At 38.4% G+C, this 19,727-nt stretch overlaps 1 protein-coding gene across 1 annotated transcript; it reads left to right on the top strand.

Annotated features, from left to right (window-relative positions):
* Positions 1-167: 167 nt before the first annotated feature.
* Positions 168-18,803, top strand: OSTF1 (osteoclast stimulating factor 1). Its single transcript, XM_040090652.2, has 10 exons — positions 168-313; positions 10,154-10,200; positions 10,854-10,904; positions 10,988-11,051; positions 12,273-12,326; positions 12,852-12,959; positions 13,412-13,461; positions 13,577-13,655; positions 14,124-14,222; positions 16,382-18,803. Exons 1-10 carry the CDS (start codon positions 280-282, stop codon positions 16,438-16,440), a joined length of 645 nt encoding a protein of 214 aa, XP_039946586.1. The 5' UTR covers positions 168-279; the 3' UTR covers positions 16,441-18,803.
* Positions 18,804-19,727: the final 924 nt, after the last annotated feature.

The raw sequence follows: 19,727 nt of genomic DNA, 5'->3' as shown, positions 1-19,727 counted from the left end.
GGCAAGGGACAGCGCCGAGAGGGAAGCGGCGGGGCCTCGTCCCGCGGCCCGCGCTGATTGGCCGCGTGCCGCCCGGGGCCGGGGCGGTGCCCGCCGCCGCCGGGGGCGGGAGGGACACGCCGGGGACCCGCCCTTCGTCCCGGGTCCTGCCGCCGCTGCCGCCGCGCCGTGCCCGGGGATTGCCGGGCTTCGCACGGCCGCCTCTCACCGCGGGCCCGCGCCCGGGCAGCCGATCGCCGTCGCGCCGCTTCCCCGTCCGGGCTTAGGCCGGCTTCAGCCATGTCCAAGCCGCCACCTAAACCGGCCAAGCCAGGTGAGGGAGTGACAGAGCGGCCTGTCGCGTCCTCCCCGTGCGGGGTGCGACGCAGCCCGCTGCCTGCTGACACGTGAATGGCTTAGGTTTCGGGTCTGCGCTCTCAAACAGAGCTCGGGCGAGGGTGGGAGTGGGGCATAGCTGCCCTTCCGTACCGTACGCTTGGTGGCGGCGAGAAGGGCTGCCGCTTCCGTGGCTGGAAAGCACCGAGGGCTACCGCTCGGGCACTGTGTCTGGGCCGAACCCTGAGGCAGCTCTGGCTCGGGAGAAGGTTCGCGAGTGCCTCCAAATCGGAGCCATCACCCGGGGGCGGCAGAGCCCACTTGCCCCGGCCTTCCTCGTCTGCGGCACGGAGCCGCGGTGCCCGGCGATGGCACTTGGCGTCGTGGCGTGCCCGGCCGGCAGAAGCCGTCCAGGAGCTGCTTGCGTAGTCTGAAATTCGCAGGAAAAGGAAACCTTTTACCCTTTTAAGAAACAGCGCTGAAATACTCTGAGGTTTGCCTCGTGATCGCACAGATTGGCAATATATTGACGCATAAAATCAGTTTTACAGTACAGGGCAACATTCTTCATCGTCAAAGATGGAATCCACTGTTTTCCCTTGTAGGACTCCTCTTAACAGCCAAGCTCTAAATGTGCTCTTTGAATTTCAGGTGTCGAAGTGCATATTGGCCCATTCTAGTGCATTTATTCATCGATGTGTGGGATTTTGCTCCTTTTTTTTTTTTTTCAGAAAAAGATACTGCAAAGCTGGTTTCCTCCAAAAAGTAATAGCAACCATAGATTTTTCTAAAAATATATTGAAAAGCCATTGGAAGTTGCGCAGTTTTAAGTCGTAGAACAGAAGTGGCATTTTTCAGGTAACTGTGCATTCTTCTGTCAAAAATTTAACCATTAGCTTTAGGGTTTAGAGGTTTTTTTAAATAAAGAATTGACCTGGAAAATTAATGGCTATTTATCATGTTTGTGTATCTTCTGTCAGTGTAAAGCTTAAATTCTTACTTGGAAATTAAAAATCCACTGTGATTTTAATTAAATAGATAAGACTGGGTGATGTCTCCCGGAACAGGGTTATCTGAATTCTAAGTACATCTGAATTTCAAATTTTTTTTGCACTTGAAATACTGCTTGAAATGCCAGTGTAAAAAAAAAAAAAAAAAAAAAAGGCTTAGCCTAATTGAGTATTTTAACTAGACAACATATAAAACAAGTTTTTAATTTGAAGTCAAGTAAGTGCAGAAACAGTTTAGACCATTTAAACTATCAGTCTCATCCTCTGTGCAGAAGCAAAATCTGCAAAAGCTCTCTGGATGTAGTTTCATCCTCAGAAGAAATTCCTCTGCCCTGTAGTTTGCTGAGCTTCTTTGAAAACAGCTTTCTTTAATTGAAAAAGACAGTAATTAAAGCATTGCTGTTGTGGACCCTTACCAAAAACAGTCAGTACTGAGGAAATCTGCAGGCTTCTGAAAGGATGTGGTGTTTCACAGCTGAATATGTGTGAAAAATGGGATCTTCCAATGAAATTGATAATTGAGTTTTCTGTTTTTCTAGAAGATAAGTTAAATTTAAATAAGATTCTTAAGGAGTCAAAGGCTCTAGCCCTGCCTAACTTACAGGAACTCTCAGACTGACTCAGGGATGTTCTAATACTAGGTGTTTCTCCCTGGTTTGGTGGGGTGCAGTTTGTGGTGTGCTTGATCTGATAACATGCACACTTGTCACAAAAGGACAGGTTCCCTACCCCCACCATCCCTTTCTGTTCCATTTAGTTGCGTGACAAACTGGTGGTGCTCTAACTTTTTAATGTAAGGTTATTTTTATGTCTGTGTAAGGTTATTTTTATGTCAGACAAACTTGCTGAGCTGGTTTACCAGCATGGGTGCTTGACACAGCAGAAGGAAATTTGTAGAAAAAGGAAGACAAAGAAAATAAGATTGTCTTGCTAATGACTTTCAGAGCTGAATAAGGGTAATAAGATTAATTTTTCCAAATCCCAGCCTTTGAGAAGAGAATATTTTATGGCATCTGTTGTGTCAGATTTTTTCAAAGTGATTTTCTGAAAGGGATTGCCTAGGTACTTAAAAATATCTCTGTAGTTGCATGTCTGACTCCTGTGTGTTAATATAGAATACAGATAAAGCACCTTTGATACTGTAATCGAATTTCTTAGGGTTATAGATAGCTATTATTTAAAGACATAAATATATGAACTGCATGTGGTGATACAGTTTCTACAGCAATGGAAGGCTGTCTCTTTTGGTGGCACTTTGTCTCCATTTGCTAGAATGTCTTGGTGCCTTTGGTCAAGCTGTGTTGATTTTTCTTCACTGATCATTATTAGGTACCAAGTCTATAAGGTCTGTCAGGAAACAGCAACCCTGCTTGCATTGCTGATGAATTACTACAGTTCAGGACAGACAGAAGAGAAAACAAGACGCTGCTTGTCCGTTGCTCTGTGTTTGGGAAACAAGAAGTGCAGATTGGACAGAGAAGGAAGGAAATATTTTGGTGGTGGGGAAGTGAGAATATATAGTGAAATAAAGATCCTTTTTAAAACAGTGAGTCTTCGCTGGTCAGCTCAGGGATTTTGGACATTACGCTGGGACAGTGCTTTAAAAATGTGGGAAAAGAGGAGATGTGAAAGGGGAAAACCAGCTAGCTGTGGCACTGTCATTTGCTTCAGTATATGAGAGTATTTTTGCTGACAGATTGCTTTTCTGTAAGTCCTGTTGCGTGCACAGCACATTAGGATTTCAATTACCAAGAATTTGACATCAGCATATGTTAGATGATTGTGTTTGTGAACACTTGAGCTCATCTTTTGGGTCTCTAGTCAGTCAGGGGAGGCGGTTTTTTTACAGTGTTTTGAGGTGCTTGTTCTTTTAAGAAGTGCTTCACTTTTCTTGTGTAACTTTATTGTTACTATTTTCGAGCTGTAATTTTTATTTAGACTTACTATTGAAAATAAAAGGGAATAGAGTGGATGTTGAAAATAGCAGAAACATACTTTTCCGTTAGCGTTATTCAAGAGTAGGGCTTCCCCTCCATCTTTTAAGAAATCTGTCAATGTCTCAAAACTACATTATTTGCAGAGATCATATCATGTTGGGTATTAATCCTGTTTACAAAAGTTACTTACCAAGTCCTTTGGATTTGATGAGGTTTAATGCCTTCTGCTTAGTTGTCTGCTACTTAAGCAGTGTCTTGAAAAGTGCTAACTGTTTGGTGATGTCTTTTTGATTAGAGCCTTATATAGTGTTCAGCAAAAGCTTCTGGGGAGATGAAAGGAGTATGTTGGTATTTTTAAAAAACCTAGCTTTCATGTTCACAATAAGGTTTGTTGATCCTGGCTTACAGTTGACACAACATTTATATTTTAAGAAAGACATCTTTGTACTAAGGAAATTAGAGTTTTAAATTACTGCAGTTGAGAGGGAGGCAGGAGGAAACATAAGGATTTAATGTAGAGTTGCTGCCTCAAAGGAGTTTTGTTGATTTTTCTCGAACTAGTAGCCATCAGAGTTCAAAGGATTCTGGACATAAATACTTAGTTTGAATCACAAACAAGTTGACCTCAATTCTCAGGTGAAATAGGAGCTGTGGCAGCATTCACAGGAGCAGAACACTTGCATTGAGTCACATGCCTGAGGTCTTGGCAATAGGCTTAAATTTGACATAACCGGTGGTGTTTTGAGTTTCTTCCGTACTCAAAGAAAGGTTTCTGTTAGCTAGGAAGATGTGAGCATATGAATGTGGGGAGTTACACTGCAGTCATCAGGTCTGAGGGGAGAAAAACATCAGAGAAACAATTAAACAGTTCCCAATCTGCTTTCAGTATGAATTATAAACTTTCTGACCTCAAACCCTCTTAATACTGCAGGTTGCTGGACCTCCAGCAAGCTTCCTGCAAATGAAGGCATGCTGGTATTCATAGAAATACAATTGATAAGAAACAGAAGATTTCAGCATCAGGCTATGACAATGACGTTGTGTTCATTTATATCTTCTGTGAGAATATTTTTACTTCTAATTTTCTGTAACAAAGTGACATTTGTTCCTTCCATTCCAGATACTGATTAGTGCAGTCCATGATTTTTCCTGGATACCCCAGTTTGTCTTCTAGTCTGGTACCAATCTATCCTTTGCATTCTTTTTAGTATGTTCCTAAACATGTTACTGTGCTTGCTTGCTTGTTTTCTTAATATGCTCTTCACCCCCATCCCCCAACATGTACTCTCTGTGTTCACTTCCCCTTTCTAATAAGCATTACTTAGAAGTTGAAGATGGTTCTCTAAATACTGGGGACTTCACCTTTTTCTGTCTCAGTTATGGCAGTCCTTAAATGCTGCGTTGAACTCTGCTGTGTCTGTGAGCAAAATGCCAAAGTACAAGTGGCACTCCTGTAAAAAGTATTTCCAGTACTTGAGTACCTGTTTGGAGGCCTGTGTGCAAAGCACCTTGTTTTCCAATTACAAATGCTATAGGCTTGGGGCAGAGAGGCTAGAAAGCTCAGGAAAGGAGGAAAAGGACAATGTTTTGTGACGTGCAGTGAGTCGATTAATCTTGAGTTAGTTACTCTGATTTTTATGGTAGTCTTGAGCTACTCAGTCTTAATACAGCTAATGAAAAGATGCTGCATCAGGATCAATATGCGATTAGTAGCATCTTGTTCGAGTCAGTGAGATTTAATTATGTCTCTCTATGGCAGATGCTAACAGAAGACTCATACCAGTCCAGTGAGGCCAAGCAAGAGTGGAGAATGTTTTGGTGGTAGTCGGGATTTTAATGCTAATGTCTGTGGCGGGTTAGAGAAGCTAGAGTAAAAGAACAGAAAGGAAATGGGGTAAAAATAAGTCACTGTGAGAGAAACAGTAACTCCTTGTAGCTGTGCTCCTTACTTAGTACTTCTTTGGAAGCAATCTTCTGTTACTGATTCTGCAGCTGATTAAAAATGAACCTCAAACTTGTAAGAAGAAAACAAAAATCTTAGTGTTCTTAGAAAATGGTGTTTTGGTTTGTGAGGTCTTTTTATTACTTGGCATTATGAAACACAGCAGGTATCTCTTTTCAGGACCTATCAGAAGCTGCATTTTTAAGCTGTCTTTACTGTTTAGTTTCTCTGTTTAATTTATTTTGTGCGCTTAGCGGGGGAAGGGATCCTCTTAGAATGATGAGTTGCCTGTTTCCTTTCCTCAGAAAGGCTGGAGAAGTTTATAGGTAAGTTATTCAATATAAATTAAAAGGTGTGGAGTCGGCCCAACCTGACATTAGTTTTATGTTGCTAGTTATAGAGGATAGTTAGTTTGACTTCTTCACGGCGGTGCACTGCTGAGGGAGGGTTTTGCAAGTTGTGACTTGGGAGATTTGAATGCTAAGGGTATTTGAGCTATTTAGTATGTATAATAAGTTGCCTTTTTTCTTGTCAAATAGTTTTTTGCCGACGTTTAATGGAAATTAGGGATAAGACAGTTTTATGACTAAAGTTTGGGGGTTGTGAGACTGAAATATTACTGGTTGATGTCTCAAATTTGCAAAAGTAGGGTGTGCTTTGCTGATGATGTGGAAGACAACAGTCCAGGCAGAGAGGGTGTGAGCACCAGAGGATGACCACAACAAACCAACGCATAAACCCATTTTTATCAAGAAGCTGGGGTTTGAGCCAGATAAGGGAAGGGATCTAGAAGAAGTGTTTTATCCTGCCTTCCCTTACTCAACTGGCTCAGGTGTGAAAACTCCCTTCTGTGGGGAAGGTGTCAGACATTCCCACTAAGCCTGAAGGTATTCATCCCTGTGGTGGGGTATAACTAGCTCAGCTATGCTTACTTGAAAGGCAACTGCCATGTCTTAGCAGGTGCCATAAGCCATCCAAAACCCTGACCTCAGACCAATTTCTGAGGCCTTCCAGTAGAGGGCTGCAAATGATCCACAGTGTTATATCAGAGTCTTAATTTCCACACCCTCACAGAGGTACCTGGGCATTCCTACCTGAACCTGACCATATGTTAATACATTTTACTTCGTGCTTCATGGGTTCTTCCTATGGATCAAAGCTGTGACCATCACTTTGACATGGACATCATGTAGACATCAAAATTGCTCGTCTTGTCACTGGGTCCATGGGTGGTGATATCTTTCTGTTCTTTTTCTTTCTTTCTTTCTTTCTTTCTGTCTGTCTTCTCATAACTTCTTCTGGAAATCTATTGTAAACCAGATGAAAAAATTCCAGACTGAAATTCCAGTCTAGTAAATACCCTGTGTCTGGTTAAGTTAAAGCTGGCTAAGTTAAAGTTTTTGAAGTGCCTTAGTTTGTCTGGATTTTGCTTTAAAAATTGACAAGTACCTAATTCTGCGTTAGTGTTCTGGAATCTTACATGTAAAGGTTTGTTATTGAAGATTTTTTGTTGTTTCTCCTGCACGCTGCTCTTAATGACTCAAACAACCTTACCCTAAACCCACCAGAGCAGACCTGGGATAACACGACTGAAAAGAAGAACCCTTTAAATCTGTCCCTGTGCTTAGAAAAAGGTTTGTTGTGGGACATATCACTGCCCTGTGCCTCCATGTAGTTTGCTTTTAAAAGGGATACTCCTCATTAACAATGCTGAGAATAAAGTAATTTATGTGTGCCTGGTGACTTGAAATTTTACAAAAGTACATACATGTTCTGTGCTCTAGTTACTTTGTCCTTTAAAAGTATGTGGTGGGAAAGTGCAGTCAGTCAATTTTTATAAGTTCAAATCAGTGCTAATTACTGGTTCACTGTCCTACAGGAATCTTGAAACATGGTTTGTACTGGAAAGATGGTAGTAAGTGGGAGCAGAGGAAGACCTTGGGTGCTTTCTAACTTTTTGCATCTTCCAAAGCAAAAATTAGACCAATGCAAGCTCTGTCTGTATGCCTAAGGATAGGTATTGCTAGAAAAGTACTTCCAGTGATTACATTACTGCCATGTGCCTAATAAAGTATGATTTCTCTGTGTTTGCAGAACTGGGATTCAAGTCTAATGTGCCATTTGCATGCATAACCTTTTGTTATTTTAATCTTCTAGACTGAATTTTTGCATTAGAATTTGTTTCCAAAAAATCTGTTACAAATGCTAAAGTCCCTTTGTTCTAAGCTCTTAAATGAAGCAAAGTGAACAGGCTTAATCTCTCTTTATTACGAGATTTTTAAAAGATTGATACCAGTAATGAGTAGTGTTTAACTACAATATGTAAGGTACTGTGAAATTAACACTAACCTGACCTGTAGTTCTATAGATGCAGATCTATACTTTGTGTTTCATCACAGAAGAATGTTTTAGCATGTGTTCATCTGTCTGTGACAGCAAAGTTGGACATTTGGGGAAGTAACTCCCTGTTTCAGGTTATAGAATTTAAAAGAAATTAAAAACAAACCATTAATTGCCTTTTGTTTAAACAATGTGCCAGCTGTACTGTAATCAGCATCGGTATTTTCACTCTTTGTCTCCACAGATGTGATGGCTTTAGAAAATCTGTTGGCATATATGTGCTACATTAGTATGAATGACACATGCAACACATAAATGCATATTTCCTCCTTTTCCATGTCTTCTGCCATCTTCCCATTTCCGCTTTTAATATTTCTTACCGTTTCCTTTTGTTGTCCATTTCCTCCTCCGTTAAACACTGAAAATCAGTGTGTGATGGTCGCAGTCTCCATAGTGTGTCTTGTGTTGTTAGTTCTTGTTAGCCATAGTTGTTGGTTCTGTCTTGTGTTTTTGTGTCTTCTGTGTGAGAAAGCCAAGGAGAAGGGTCAGTCCTGCTGTCTTCCATCCTGTTGTGTCATCTCTTAAGGCTCTTTTTTCTTTTTTTTTTTTTTTTTCTTCCTTTGTTTTTTGTTGTTGTTGCTTGGCTTCTCCACAGCTGCAGTTCACATTTCATGCTAAAGGTCTTTGGTCCAGGATGCATTACTATGTGCTGTCCTTGTTCTTCATCTCTGTATAGGTAGTGAACATCACTCAGGTTTCATTCTTTTTAGCAGTTGCAGCCTGGGGCAAAGGTTTGAGAAGTGTTGGACCTTTTATGTCTAAGAAATGGCTGCTGTGTGAGAGAGAGAACCAACCAATGAAGCCAAATTGATTTTCTGTTTTTAAAAATTAGGAACTGGGAGGAGCAATTACATATTGGAAAAGAAAATATGTACAGTATCTACATGCACTTGGCAATATGTTTTCACACAGGTTCACTTTATGTTTGTAGTTTTACGTACACTTAGTCACAAAAAAGCCTAAGAATAGAGAACTACAGAAATGTTTTGCTTAGTAGTTATGTCTTGGCAAGTATGCCTTGGTATTGGCTGTTGCTAGGGACTGTCCAGAGGCATTTGAAAATATCATGTAAGAGTCACCCCAAGGGATGCTGCAAAATGGCAGTTGGGTACCATCCTTCTTTCTCATGGTGATCAGCATATTCACCTTTAAAATGTCGTTTCTAAAGCCCTTAAATTAGCTTTCTAAAATGATCACTTTTTTGGGTAGGATTTTAGATACTGGGATCTAAAGACTACATCTAGCAAAAAAAAAAAAAAAAAAAAAAAAAAAAAATTCTAGGGATGATAGTTCTTAATTAAAAAGGTAAAGGCTTATTCGTGAGACCTACCCTGTCTTTAATTGCTTAGCTCCATTTAATAAATACACAAAACATTGCGTGTGTACACTTTATTGTACAGTATAGACTTCGGTAGTAAGTTCATCAGTTTTTCTGAGTACACAAAACAGCCTGGACCTAATGTGACCTAAGTAACACATTCTCCTGATGTGTTATATACTGTTTCAGTCACAAGATAATCTGTATAGACATGTATCTTGTAAGAACCTGTGTGTAACCTACACTTGCCAGCTTAGAACATTTAAAAGTAAGTAAACCTAAGTGCTTAAGACTTCAGATACCTAAAATTAAAAAATACAGAACAGTCTGCATAATGTATTCCTCCAGTAAGCCAAATGGACTCCAGCAGTTCAGCTAATTAAATTATGTAACATACATGTTTCTTCTGTGTTTGTATTTTCTGTTCATGCTCTTGAATTCTACCTTTTGAATTTTTTTAAAAAAAGTTTATAGGAAAGATTCTTTTGCAATTTATGCAATTTAATTTGAACCTCTCTGCACTGAGGTTATTTTTTCTTGGTTTGAATGCTGCTGACAGTGTCTTCCAAAGTGCCCTATTAAAACATCTGTTAGCCACTTACTGGAATTGCAAACTTTATGCCTTATTTTAAGCATGTGAATAGAACAGGACATCAGTTGTACATTAAATAGGACTTTGTGACCATTTGTCATTTTTCTTTATGAGTTCTGTGTCACTGCGTTATTTTCCTAATAATGTCTGCAGGTAAGTGTAAGAACATGTTGGTGACATTGGTCATTGGTTTGTTTCTTTTTTCTTTCCTTAATTCTTTGTCATTTGACAGATTTGCTGTTAGTAGTAAAAGTAGGTACAGCACGTATGAGTGTGTGAGGGAATATATGAGTCAAATTACTCTCTCCCTCAGAAATCAATGACAACACTTCTGTTGCCTGGTGAGCTATAAAGACCATGTTGAGTGTGCAGAGGAGGCAACTTATGTGTAATTGATCAGGTGGCCATGGTGACCCTTGTTGCTGGGTTTTTTAACTCAGGCTGCTGAGTCTTTTCATCAAGATTTTCTTTGATAAAGGCATAGCGCAAATTCATTCAGCAACCAGCATTAAGCTTGAAAGAAAAGAATGTATTTGGATTTAAAATATCCATTGTAAATACACTTAAAGGGCTGCATTTAAAGACGTGATACCAGTACTTTTTTTTTTTTTTTAATTGGTTTGCTTTTGTTTTTTTTAGGGCAGGTTAAAGTATTCAGGGCCCTGTATACGTTTGAGCCCAGAACGGTAAGTACATCTAGACTTCAGTGGTTTGAGAATCTTACTTTTAACCTTTCCTTTAATATTTCTTCAGTTCTGGTGTTACTGACATATTAGACTTACTGTACTAAATTTCTAATAAACTGTTTATGAATAGTCATTGTTAATGTGAATTAATCATCAGTCTCTTTTAAGAACAGCTATGTTTAAAAGCAGCATGCTCTCTTCTATAGTATCAGTTACCTGCAATCAAAGACCAGAAATCATAAATATTTTTTTTTTCTTCCAAAAACAGCAATAATAGTTAAGAGCTAAGATATCTGGAGAAGTGGAACCAGCCAAAAAGGGGATGAAGTTGACAAACATAAGATGTATTTCACTACTTCCATTGCACAGTGCTTTGTTGGAAAAGCCACCATCTTCCTGTATTAGGAAAGTTAATGATCCAGAAAGCTAGCTGTAAGCAAGTCAAACTATGGAGTGTCAGGCTGTTGTTAATACAAAACCAGCACACTAGGTGATAGAGAATTGAGCTATCATTATTTTGATTGAAGAGGGGTGAATGTATTCTGACTTATCCAGGCATTTTTTTTCCTACATACACACATTCAGATATATTCTATCTGTTTACCTTTTTTTTTTTTTTTTTTTTTTTTTTTTTTTTTTTTTTTTTTTTAAAGCCAGATGAACTGTACTTTGAAGAAGGAGATATCATTTACATCTCAGACATGGTGAGTCTAAGACATCCCACATGGACTGAATACTTCTGAGATGCAATATATCCCATCTGAAATATTTTCCTTTTTCTCTGCAGAGTGATACAAATTGGTGGAAAGGAACTTGCAAAGGGAGAACTGGACTAATTCCAAGCAACTACGGTAAAGTCTAGAATATTTTTATTTGGTAAGATCATTCACAATCAAAGGAAATCACTAAATAAAAAGACGTCTTTTCAAAAAGGGACCAAGTATTGGTACTTAACACTACTCTACCATGTATTTCAGAATACATCCATCTGCAGTTACCACGGTACATTGGCAGTGGACAAGCTGTCCTGTATTTTTATAACCTGCGAAGAGCTTTGAGTTTGCTGAGTGTTCATGTTTCTGGTTAAGCTCTTAACAGATACTGGGGTAGTCTCAGTTTTGAGGGGAAGAACACTTGGATCTAAAGGATGGAGTTTTGCTTGCCTTTTGTTGTTTTTAGTGAATATATTCTGCCACAGAAAACATTGGTTTCTTGGGGTTTGCACTGCGTTAAATATTCCATGTGTGTTCGGGCTGAATAGAAACCACTTTTTCAGGTTGAACTAAAATCACTTTTAAAAGCCATAAGTACAGACAATGTAACACAATTCCTCCGAGTCCTGCCAGGATTTGTAGGTAAAATACCAGTGTCTCATGACAGATCGGATCACAGATGCCAATATGACTTAGGTTGATTCATGTTGTGCCTTCTTCAGTGGGAAACATTATGGTAGCATGGTATGCTGTTTCCCTGCCCTGTAGTTAGTAGAAATACAGTAATGGAAATCTATGGTGTAGTCATTGAGGCTACATCAAATTTCACTTTAGTTTGTGACTTCCAAACTGACTCTACTCTTGCTGTCTGCCAGAGATCAGAGGTCATGCACTGTTCATATGCAAGAAGACTAGTTTATACGTGCTGCATATCTGCATTCAAATTTATTTTGAGTATTGAAGTGTGTTATATTTAAAATAAACTCAACAATCTATTAATTCATGTTCTCTTTGAGAGTATTTATAAAGCTTCCGTTTTCGACCAACACAGGAGGAGTGGTGTCTCTGTCCACACATTTGCAAAAATTTCATGCATAAGCAGATCAGAAGTTTTTGCAGACCTTAAGAACAAAGAGTACTAGGAACGCATCTTCTGATTTAGACCAATTGTGCAATGTGATGCTGTTTGAAGTTTTCAAAAGGTTTTCTCTGAATTAGTTTCTCATACACTAAATTAAAGTGTCTCACTAGTCTGTCACTCACAAATCTCGTTTCATTTTAGAATCAAATATGTTTTGTTTCCACACTGATGTCAAGTACATGTTTCAGAAGTAGTTAGAATTTACTCTTTCATTTCAGTGGCAGAGCAAGCAGAGTCTATTGATAATCCACTGCATGAAGCTGCCAAACGAGGTATGTTTGGTGTTTTAGTTGTGTGATGCTGAGGTATGATTTGCTTGTTTTCTACAATAAATAATAGTAATAATAATAATAGTAATAATAATAATTATTATTATTTTTATTTATATATGTGTGTATATATATATATTTAGAATGAAGATGTTCTGCCTGTTTTGGTTGTCTTGTTTCTTGAGCAAGTTATCTGGTATGGTTTACAGCTTTGAAAAGGTGAGATACTCCCTGGTAGAATTGCCACTGTCTATACACAGCAAAAGTGTGGTACCATCCATTTAACTGCATAGGGATATAAAGGTCTTCTGGGAATGGAAGGAAAGGTATTTGGTATGACTTAAGTATGACTTGATAAGACTTGATATGATTGGCTGTTCAGTGAATTATAAATGTTGCTGCTAATCGCCTCCTCTCATCTTAAGTTCATGGGAGGACTGACACCATTTAGAAAGTACTATTTACCTGTAATGGTTCTTTTAACTTTCCAGAGAAAAAGGGATAATCAAAACTGGTTTTGTCTTTCAGGCAACCTGAGCTGGTTGAGAGAGTGTTTGGATAATCGAGTTGGTGTCAATGGCTTAGACAAAGCTGGAAACACAGCTTTGTATTGGGCATGCCATGGAGGCCATAAAGGTATCAGAGCATTAATTTGAAACGACTGTTCTCTGGTTTTCTTATTATGCTTGTTAGGCTGGTTGATAAAATTTCAGTGCTATATAATGAAGATAGGGTTTTTTAAACGTAATTTTAATTTTTTCAAAGTAAAAATCAGAGTAGAAGGGACGTTCAGCTCCATCAAGTGCTGTGTATTTTTTTTTCTTGCTGTTGAAGCAGGCATGCTCATTAGTGTAACTTAGAGGTGGCATGGAGGGACAGATCAAAAAGGACTGTGGTATAATTTGGGGTATTTCATGCAGAAGCATTTTTTGGGACTAATTTTTTCTGCCCAGTGCAATCTGACTTACAGATTTTCATTAGCTGATTTGGTTTGGTCTTTCATTGAATCTTAACTAGAAGGAATGCAAAAATAGCATTACTCCTTTCTACTAAATTCTTCTCTTATCATCTCTCCCTGTTTTCTGCAGATGTAGTAGATGTCCTGCTTACCCAGGCAAACCTAGAATTAAACCAACAGGTACGTTGAACCAAGAGACCCTTAGAATAGAGGTGTGATGTTACTTACCCTTGGTAGAAGCTGAAAGGTTTTTTGCTGCATTTTAATCCTGTTGCTTTTCCCTCTAACTCCACAGAACAAATTGGGAGACACAGCTTTGCATGCTGCTGCATGGAAAGGTTATGCAGATATTGTAGAGATGCTGCTGGAAAAGGGTAAAGATCTTCACTGAGGTTTCAACACTCTGTGTGCAGAATAGATTCCTGAATGTTTTTTAATTTGTATTTCTTAAGTGTTTCCCTATAACTCAGGTACAGTCGTTAGCCAGATCACCTGCCTGACTTGCAGGAAAAGTCTTGTAGAAAATTCTGGCAGCTGTTTGGAAGGTAGACATCTCATCTGCTCAAGATAGTTTCATCCGCTTTACAGACAAAATCAGGCACTTAAACCCCAGAACAGCAATGACATCTGCTTCTTAAAAAGGAAGAGCAGCCAGCAAGTTCCCTAATCAACTGTAGCTTATGCAAGAGCTTCCATAGCTTTTGCTCTGCATCTGAGCAGTCAATAGCTGAGATTTCCTTGTCCCTTACTGTTCTCCCTACATTAGTGAAATTCATACCATAATGACATTGGTTGACAAATAACTGGGATTGTGATTCACAATGAACATTTTCTTCATGAAGGGGCAAGAACAGATCTGAAAAACAATGAGAAGAAACTGGCTTTAGATATGGCAACGAATGCAGCTTGTGCTTCCTTACTTAAGAAGAAACAGGGTGCAGGTATTTCTGATTTTGTTTTCCTGATAATTTTACTTTTGGAGAATTAATATTTTAGCCAAATACCAATATACTGATAGTAATAAAAACCATTTGGGAGGTGCATGGGCTAAGAATTGTGTTTGGAAGGGCTTCCTTGAGAGGGTTAGTTTGGAACTGTGATATGAACGTGGTTTATCATATGCCATGCTGCTGGCTCCACCCAAAATGTCGCCTGGTGTCAGCAAGAGCTGAAAGAGTTCAGAAGGTGTGAAAATAGTGAAGAGATGAAAATAGAAGACAGGCCTTTCGGACAGAATGAAAGCAAGGATGGAAGCTATTTTAGAAGTAGCATACCAAAAGGGACACGGTAGATGAATAAAACAATCTACTGTCTTTCTCCTTATGCTTGTCTGTTCCTCCAAACTTAAGCCAAACAAGCACCAACAGATCCTCCTTTTCTTACTGCTGTTTTTTTTTTTTTAACTTTCTTATTTCTGTGTGTCTCTTGAGTGACTGTCTACCAGAGAAATAAAGGAAGAATGCTTTCAGACAGTCTCACTGCCTCCCCCTGTTTCATCTTTCCTAATAGCATAGTGTCCCTGTCGAAAAAACTTAGAGAGACTATTTTAAAAAGCTGAACAAAGACTGAACTGTTCAGTATTGTGTAACTGCTATTGCCTATAGCTTTCAGGAGGCTGAAGTTAGGGTGGGAACTCTAAGAAATTACTTAGAAATTACTTAAAAACACAGGCAGGGTTACAGCTGGTTTTGGTGGGATGTGGAGTACAGGAATTGGATTGTCACAGGACTAGTGAGAACAGAGGAAATGCTAACCTATAGGAGGTTATGGTAATTAAATGGAGGAATAGCTGATTGCAACTTGAGAATGCCAGGAAGAGCAGTTGGGGCAAAAATATTGTCCTGCCCTTCAGTAGAGCTAGAATCAGGATTTCCCAGAAAACTGGCAATTTTTTTCTCCTAATCTTGGTTCTTAAGAAAGCAGTTGTAAAAAAAGTCAGAAGTCCTTCTGCATGCGTGTATGTACATACATGCATACATACATACATATATATGTACACACATTATTTATTTATTTATTTATTTGTTTGTTTGTTTGTTTGTTTATTTATTTATTTATTTCCCCCTAAAGTTACTTGATCCCACTTTGTTCATATTTGCATTTTGATTGGAGGCACCTGGTCAGGTGTTTTCTCTGTTCTGATGTCCCAATAATTATACTAATGTTCTATTTCCTGATACTAAATAACTGATCTACATAACTAATCTACTTCTTCACTCCCTTTAAATTAATTTTGTTTCAATGACTGACTGATTTTTTTGTCCTTAGCCACCTCATCTATCAGTAGTCTCCGGTAATTGCACACCCTGTCTGGTTTTGCTTGCCTTGATATAACAGCTGATATTCTCAGTCTAACTGCAGTTTCAGTATTAGCATCCCTGTTAGGTTTTCTGTCTCAACTTGGCCTTTTATATTATCTCTGACACCTCTGATCTGTGTACTTTCCTTGCATTTTGTATTTTCTTGGTTATTTTCACTAATTTAAATTTTCTGTCTCTTGAGTCCGCATTTAAGTGTTTCCAGTGTCTGCAAGTGAAATGTTCTTTTTCAGAGATCCAATTCTATATCAGCAGTCTTCTCTCCCTTGTTCCTGTTTACATAGGGCTTCTATCACAGCCCATCTCTAAAACTGTTTTTATTGGAGGAACCTTACGTTATCTCCACTTCAGTGTTGAGATTTATGTTTTACACGTACAGACATACTCAAATGTCAATTGCTGACGTACATTCTAAAAAACTAAAATTATTAAAATCATGTCATAGAAATGCAAAAAAGATTGTGTTCATTGCACTGCTAAACAAGAGAGCAGAAGAAATGGACAGAAGAAATGTAATTTTTATTTTCTTGAAGTATGGCCCCTTCAGCACAGGGCTGTGCAATTTCTTTTCTTCCTGTTTTCCTTTTGCTGCTGCTGCTCCTAAGAAGAGAAACACGATTTTTTTTCACTTAGATTTCTTTTCTCAAAACAGTTAAACTTACTCATTTTTCTTATTCCAGAAATCTAGGATAACATGGTTATCACTTCTGCAAGTTATGTCAGTCTTCTTACCTCTGTGCCTGGTATTTTTAGTACTCTCTTTAAATTTTGTTTCTTTCCAGGTACAGTCCGAACATTGAGTAATGCAGAGGAGTACCTTGATGATGAAGACTCTGATTAGCTTTTTTAACTCCGTAGGAAAACTATAACTTGCATTGTCTATGTCATTTTCAAAACATATCTTCATAACTGTAAAAACATCTCACTTAGAGTATCACAGTATAGCATATAAATGAGAGGGTGAAATCATGCTTTGCAAATAAATATTCTTCATGTAGTCAGAAGACGTCACATTTTAAATCAGAGTTCTTTTTTGGAGTTAGCAGAGAAAGTGTGGCACACCTTTATTGCTGAATGGGCAGAGGACCATCTTCTAAACTCACAGGTTTCATCTCAGGCCTTCCCATTAAGTGCCTTGTATCTCTGAAATACTGAAAGGTCCTTGTGGGACAGCAGGACACCTTTGCTAACATTTCCCCAGGTCTCCCTGGGTATATGTTCCTTCATGCAGCTAATACTGACAGTCAGTACTGGCTGGCAGGCATGAATGGAGATGCTACTGTAGATAGGGCCAATTGTTTGCCCTCATGGGAGACAGCATTACAAGCCTGGATTTTTAATTTTGGTAAAATGTTTTCCCTTCCTTCCTCTCTCCTTCATAAGTGAGGTGCAAAATGACCTGAGACAATCTGCCTCAGGAATGCTTTTTCTTCTCTATTGCTGTGGGCCCAGTCCCTGAAATGTTAACACAGGTGAAATGCTTGCTTAAGTCAGGTTTGCCGTAGAAATTCACTCGGACTTTGTGGCTTGATTATTTTGCTTTTTAAAGTGTATTATGCTGAAACTATTTGTAGTGAAAGGAAGACAGAATATTTTTCTATTTATCCTGTCTAAATTTTTTTAATACTGATATGTTGCTTTTATTTTTTGCAAGTGCTCTTATGTCTTGTCCTAAATTACCTCAAAGTTTAGGTGTGTTTGAAGTAACAAGGGAAGATGTGCATCAAATATACCAAGGTATCTTTAGAAGAGATACCTGAAGCTGAATAACCATTTTCAAAATGTATTGCTGCTTCCTCTGAATTAAAGAAACATGAAAAATAAATTCAGCCACTTTCAAGCTTCTCTGCAGAGTTAAAAAATATTACTTCCTTCAGATTGCTCCAGTAGCTGTAGCCTAATATTGCACATTACTGAGATAATTTCTTATTGTGATGGTAAGTAAATGTTACAAGTATTTGAAATACAATCTCATTTTAAATTTTTTGTTGCTAACTTCTCTAATAGAGACTTCTAACAAATTCATTCTAGCACGCCAGTCTGTGATACTAAAACAAAACCAAAGAAAAGAGGAAAAAAAAAAGGAAAAAAAAAAAAACCCTCTTGTGAAAGACAGGGGATAAATGAAAAGCTCTTGTGGATGTCTGGGGATAAATGAAAATCACACTAAGTATTTAAGAGATTTTTAAAAGTATAGAGCACTCCTTATTTCCCATCTTTAAAAATATGTTGAGCCAGATTTTTATTTTTATCATCCTCAAAAGAACTAGATGCCAGTAAAGCTTGTTAAACTCTTCTCAAAGAAGGCAGTGTTTGATTGACCAGAACTGTTTAAGATGGGGACATTGCAGAAGCAGTCATTGCAGATGTAATTCTAGACTGTTTAAATGCTAAAACCGTAGAACAAATGTTTCAGCCCTATGCAATGCTATGGTTAAATGAACAGTGATGTTTTATTTGGTGTGAACTTGAAGATCCTAGAGGGAAAGAAATCCAAAGCCACCAGTTTTTTCTCTCTAGCTTTCATTAGAACAGTTGTTGAACGTAACTCATAATATTTAATACTGTTCTGCTTCACATTTAATCAGCCAGCTCTTTTACTAGCTCAGCCTTTTATTATAGTTAAGCCACATGTGATGCTGCATACTGTTGATTAAAATTATGCATTTTCAAAGTGCAAGCTTTAAAGTCCTGTAATGAGAGGCAAGAAGGTTCAGGCATCTGTTACATGAGTCTTTTTCCTGCATAAACAGAGCTCACAAGCTTAAAATTCCTCAGTGTCATGGGACATGGAGAGAATGGCTCAAGTCACTGTTTTTTCTGTTGAGCTTTGGAGGCAGAGTCTGTGTTCATAAATAACTCTTAATGTAATGTCGTCTGCTGCCATGGGTTCAGCAGCCTACAAGGAAGATGTTATGCTCACATCTGTGTAACAGCTGCCAGAAGACCCGGTGTTCTTCTGCAGACAGACCTAAGTGCTGCACAGGAATGGTGACAGAAGCACAAGTTGAGCCCAAGGATTGCGTCCAGAGTTCTTGCTGCAGTGTCCTGAAGGAAGCACATTTACATCATAAGGCACTTAGGGAGTGCTGTCTTTTGTTTCCAGGACAGAAATCACTGCTTTTGTTTTTTTTCCCTACAACTTTGTTTTTCTTTATGAAACTGTTTATTCATCTTGTGAAATACAAATCACTGTGAAAGCTTTCAGGCAATAAATTACTTTTTGTCTAATTCCAGGAGTAAAGTTTTGATTTAAAAAAAACCCCAAAGCAATACAACAGAAGAAACAGAAAACAAAACAAACAAAACCAAAGAAAACCCAAAACAAATGTCTTACAGCTAGAAGAAATTACAGCTGGAGTAAGCTGATACGTCATCTTACTAGTTATGCAAACATGCTTGTTCCCCCTCCTTTTCTTCAGTGTTTGTACCACTACAGACTTATTTAAATTAAAAACCTTTTTCCAAAGGCAGGTACATTCAGGTGTGTAACAATAAGAAAAATAGGGGTTTTAAGACCAGCAAAAGGAAAGTTTTCAATCTTCTGATATCTTAGAACTGAACATTGAAAGATATTCTGTGTTGCATGCTTCTGGTTGAATTAATGTGTGTGCCTTTCTATCAAAAATCAGCAGCTGTGTTCCAGTCAAATTTTATGCTCTTAGGGAATAGAAATTGTTTGGATTCATTTAAAGTTCTTTGAAACTAAATTAGTAAATTTTCTGTTGTTTTCATCAGAGGAATCAAATGCTTGATTCCTGTTTTGTAGAAGAAAAAATGGGACATTTCTTGCATTTTTTTTAGTATAGTTCTTGGATTCTTGATAATTTTCAAGTTAGTATGCTGTTTTTCTAAGACAAAGCCCATCTTACTGAATTCCACTCTTACACATCGCATCCCCTGAAATGTAATTTGCCTAAAGCAGTTAAGGTCACACTAAATGTTTAAACTACATGGCCCATTTTCTAGCAAAGTCCCCAGGTTTGAACCCCGACTTCTAATTTCTGAAGACACTGATGTGTTTCTTGTGTTTGATTTTTATATCAAGGGCCAAAGATTGCTGAAAGTAAGTTAGCCTGACCTTGTGCTCATTTCATTTACATGCTACAAAGTCAGTTGTTTGAGCAT

This window comes from Hirundo rustica, chromosome Z (assembly GCF_015227805.2).
Source record: "Hirundo rustica isolate bHirRus1 chromosome Z, bHirRus1.pri.v3, whole genome shotgun sequence".
NCBI lineage: Eukaryota > Metazoa > Chordata > Aves > Passeriformes > Hirundinidae > Hirundo > Hirundo rustica.
The sequence above is the reverse complement of the archived record's forward strand: the minus strand, read 5'-3'. Positions and strand labels throughout refer to the sequence as shown.

Excerpts from the sequence above, each read along its gene's own strand:
- OSTF1 (XM_040090652.2), top strand. The coding sequence starts at position 280 with ATGTCCAAGCCGCCACCTAAACCGGCCAAGCCAG. Across the intron at positions 11,052-12,272 it reads ACTAATTCCAAGCAACTACG|TGGCAGAGCAAGCAGAGTCT; the intron begins GTAAAGTCTAGA and ends CTTTCATTTCAG. Across the intron at positions 13,462-13,576 it reads ACCTAGAATTAAACCAACAG|AACAAATTGGGAGACACAGC; the intron begins GTACGTTGAACC and ends CTAACTCCACAG.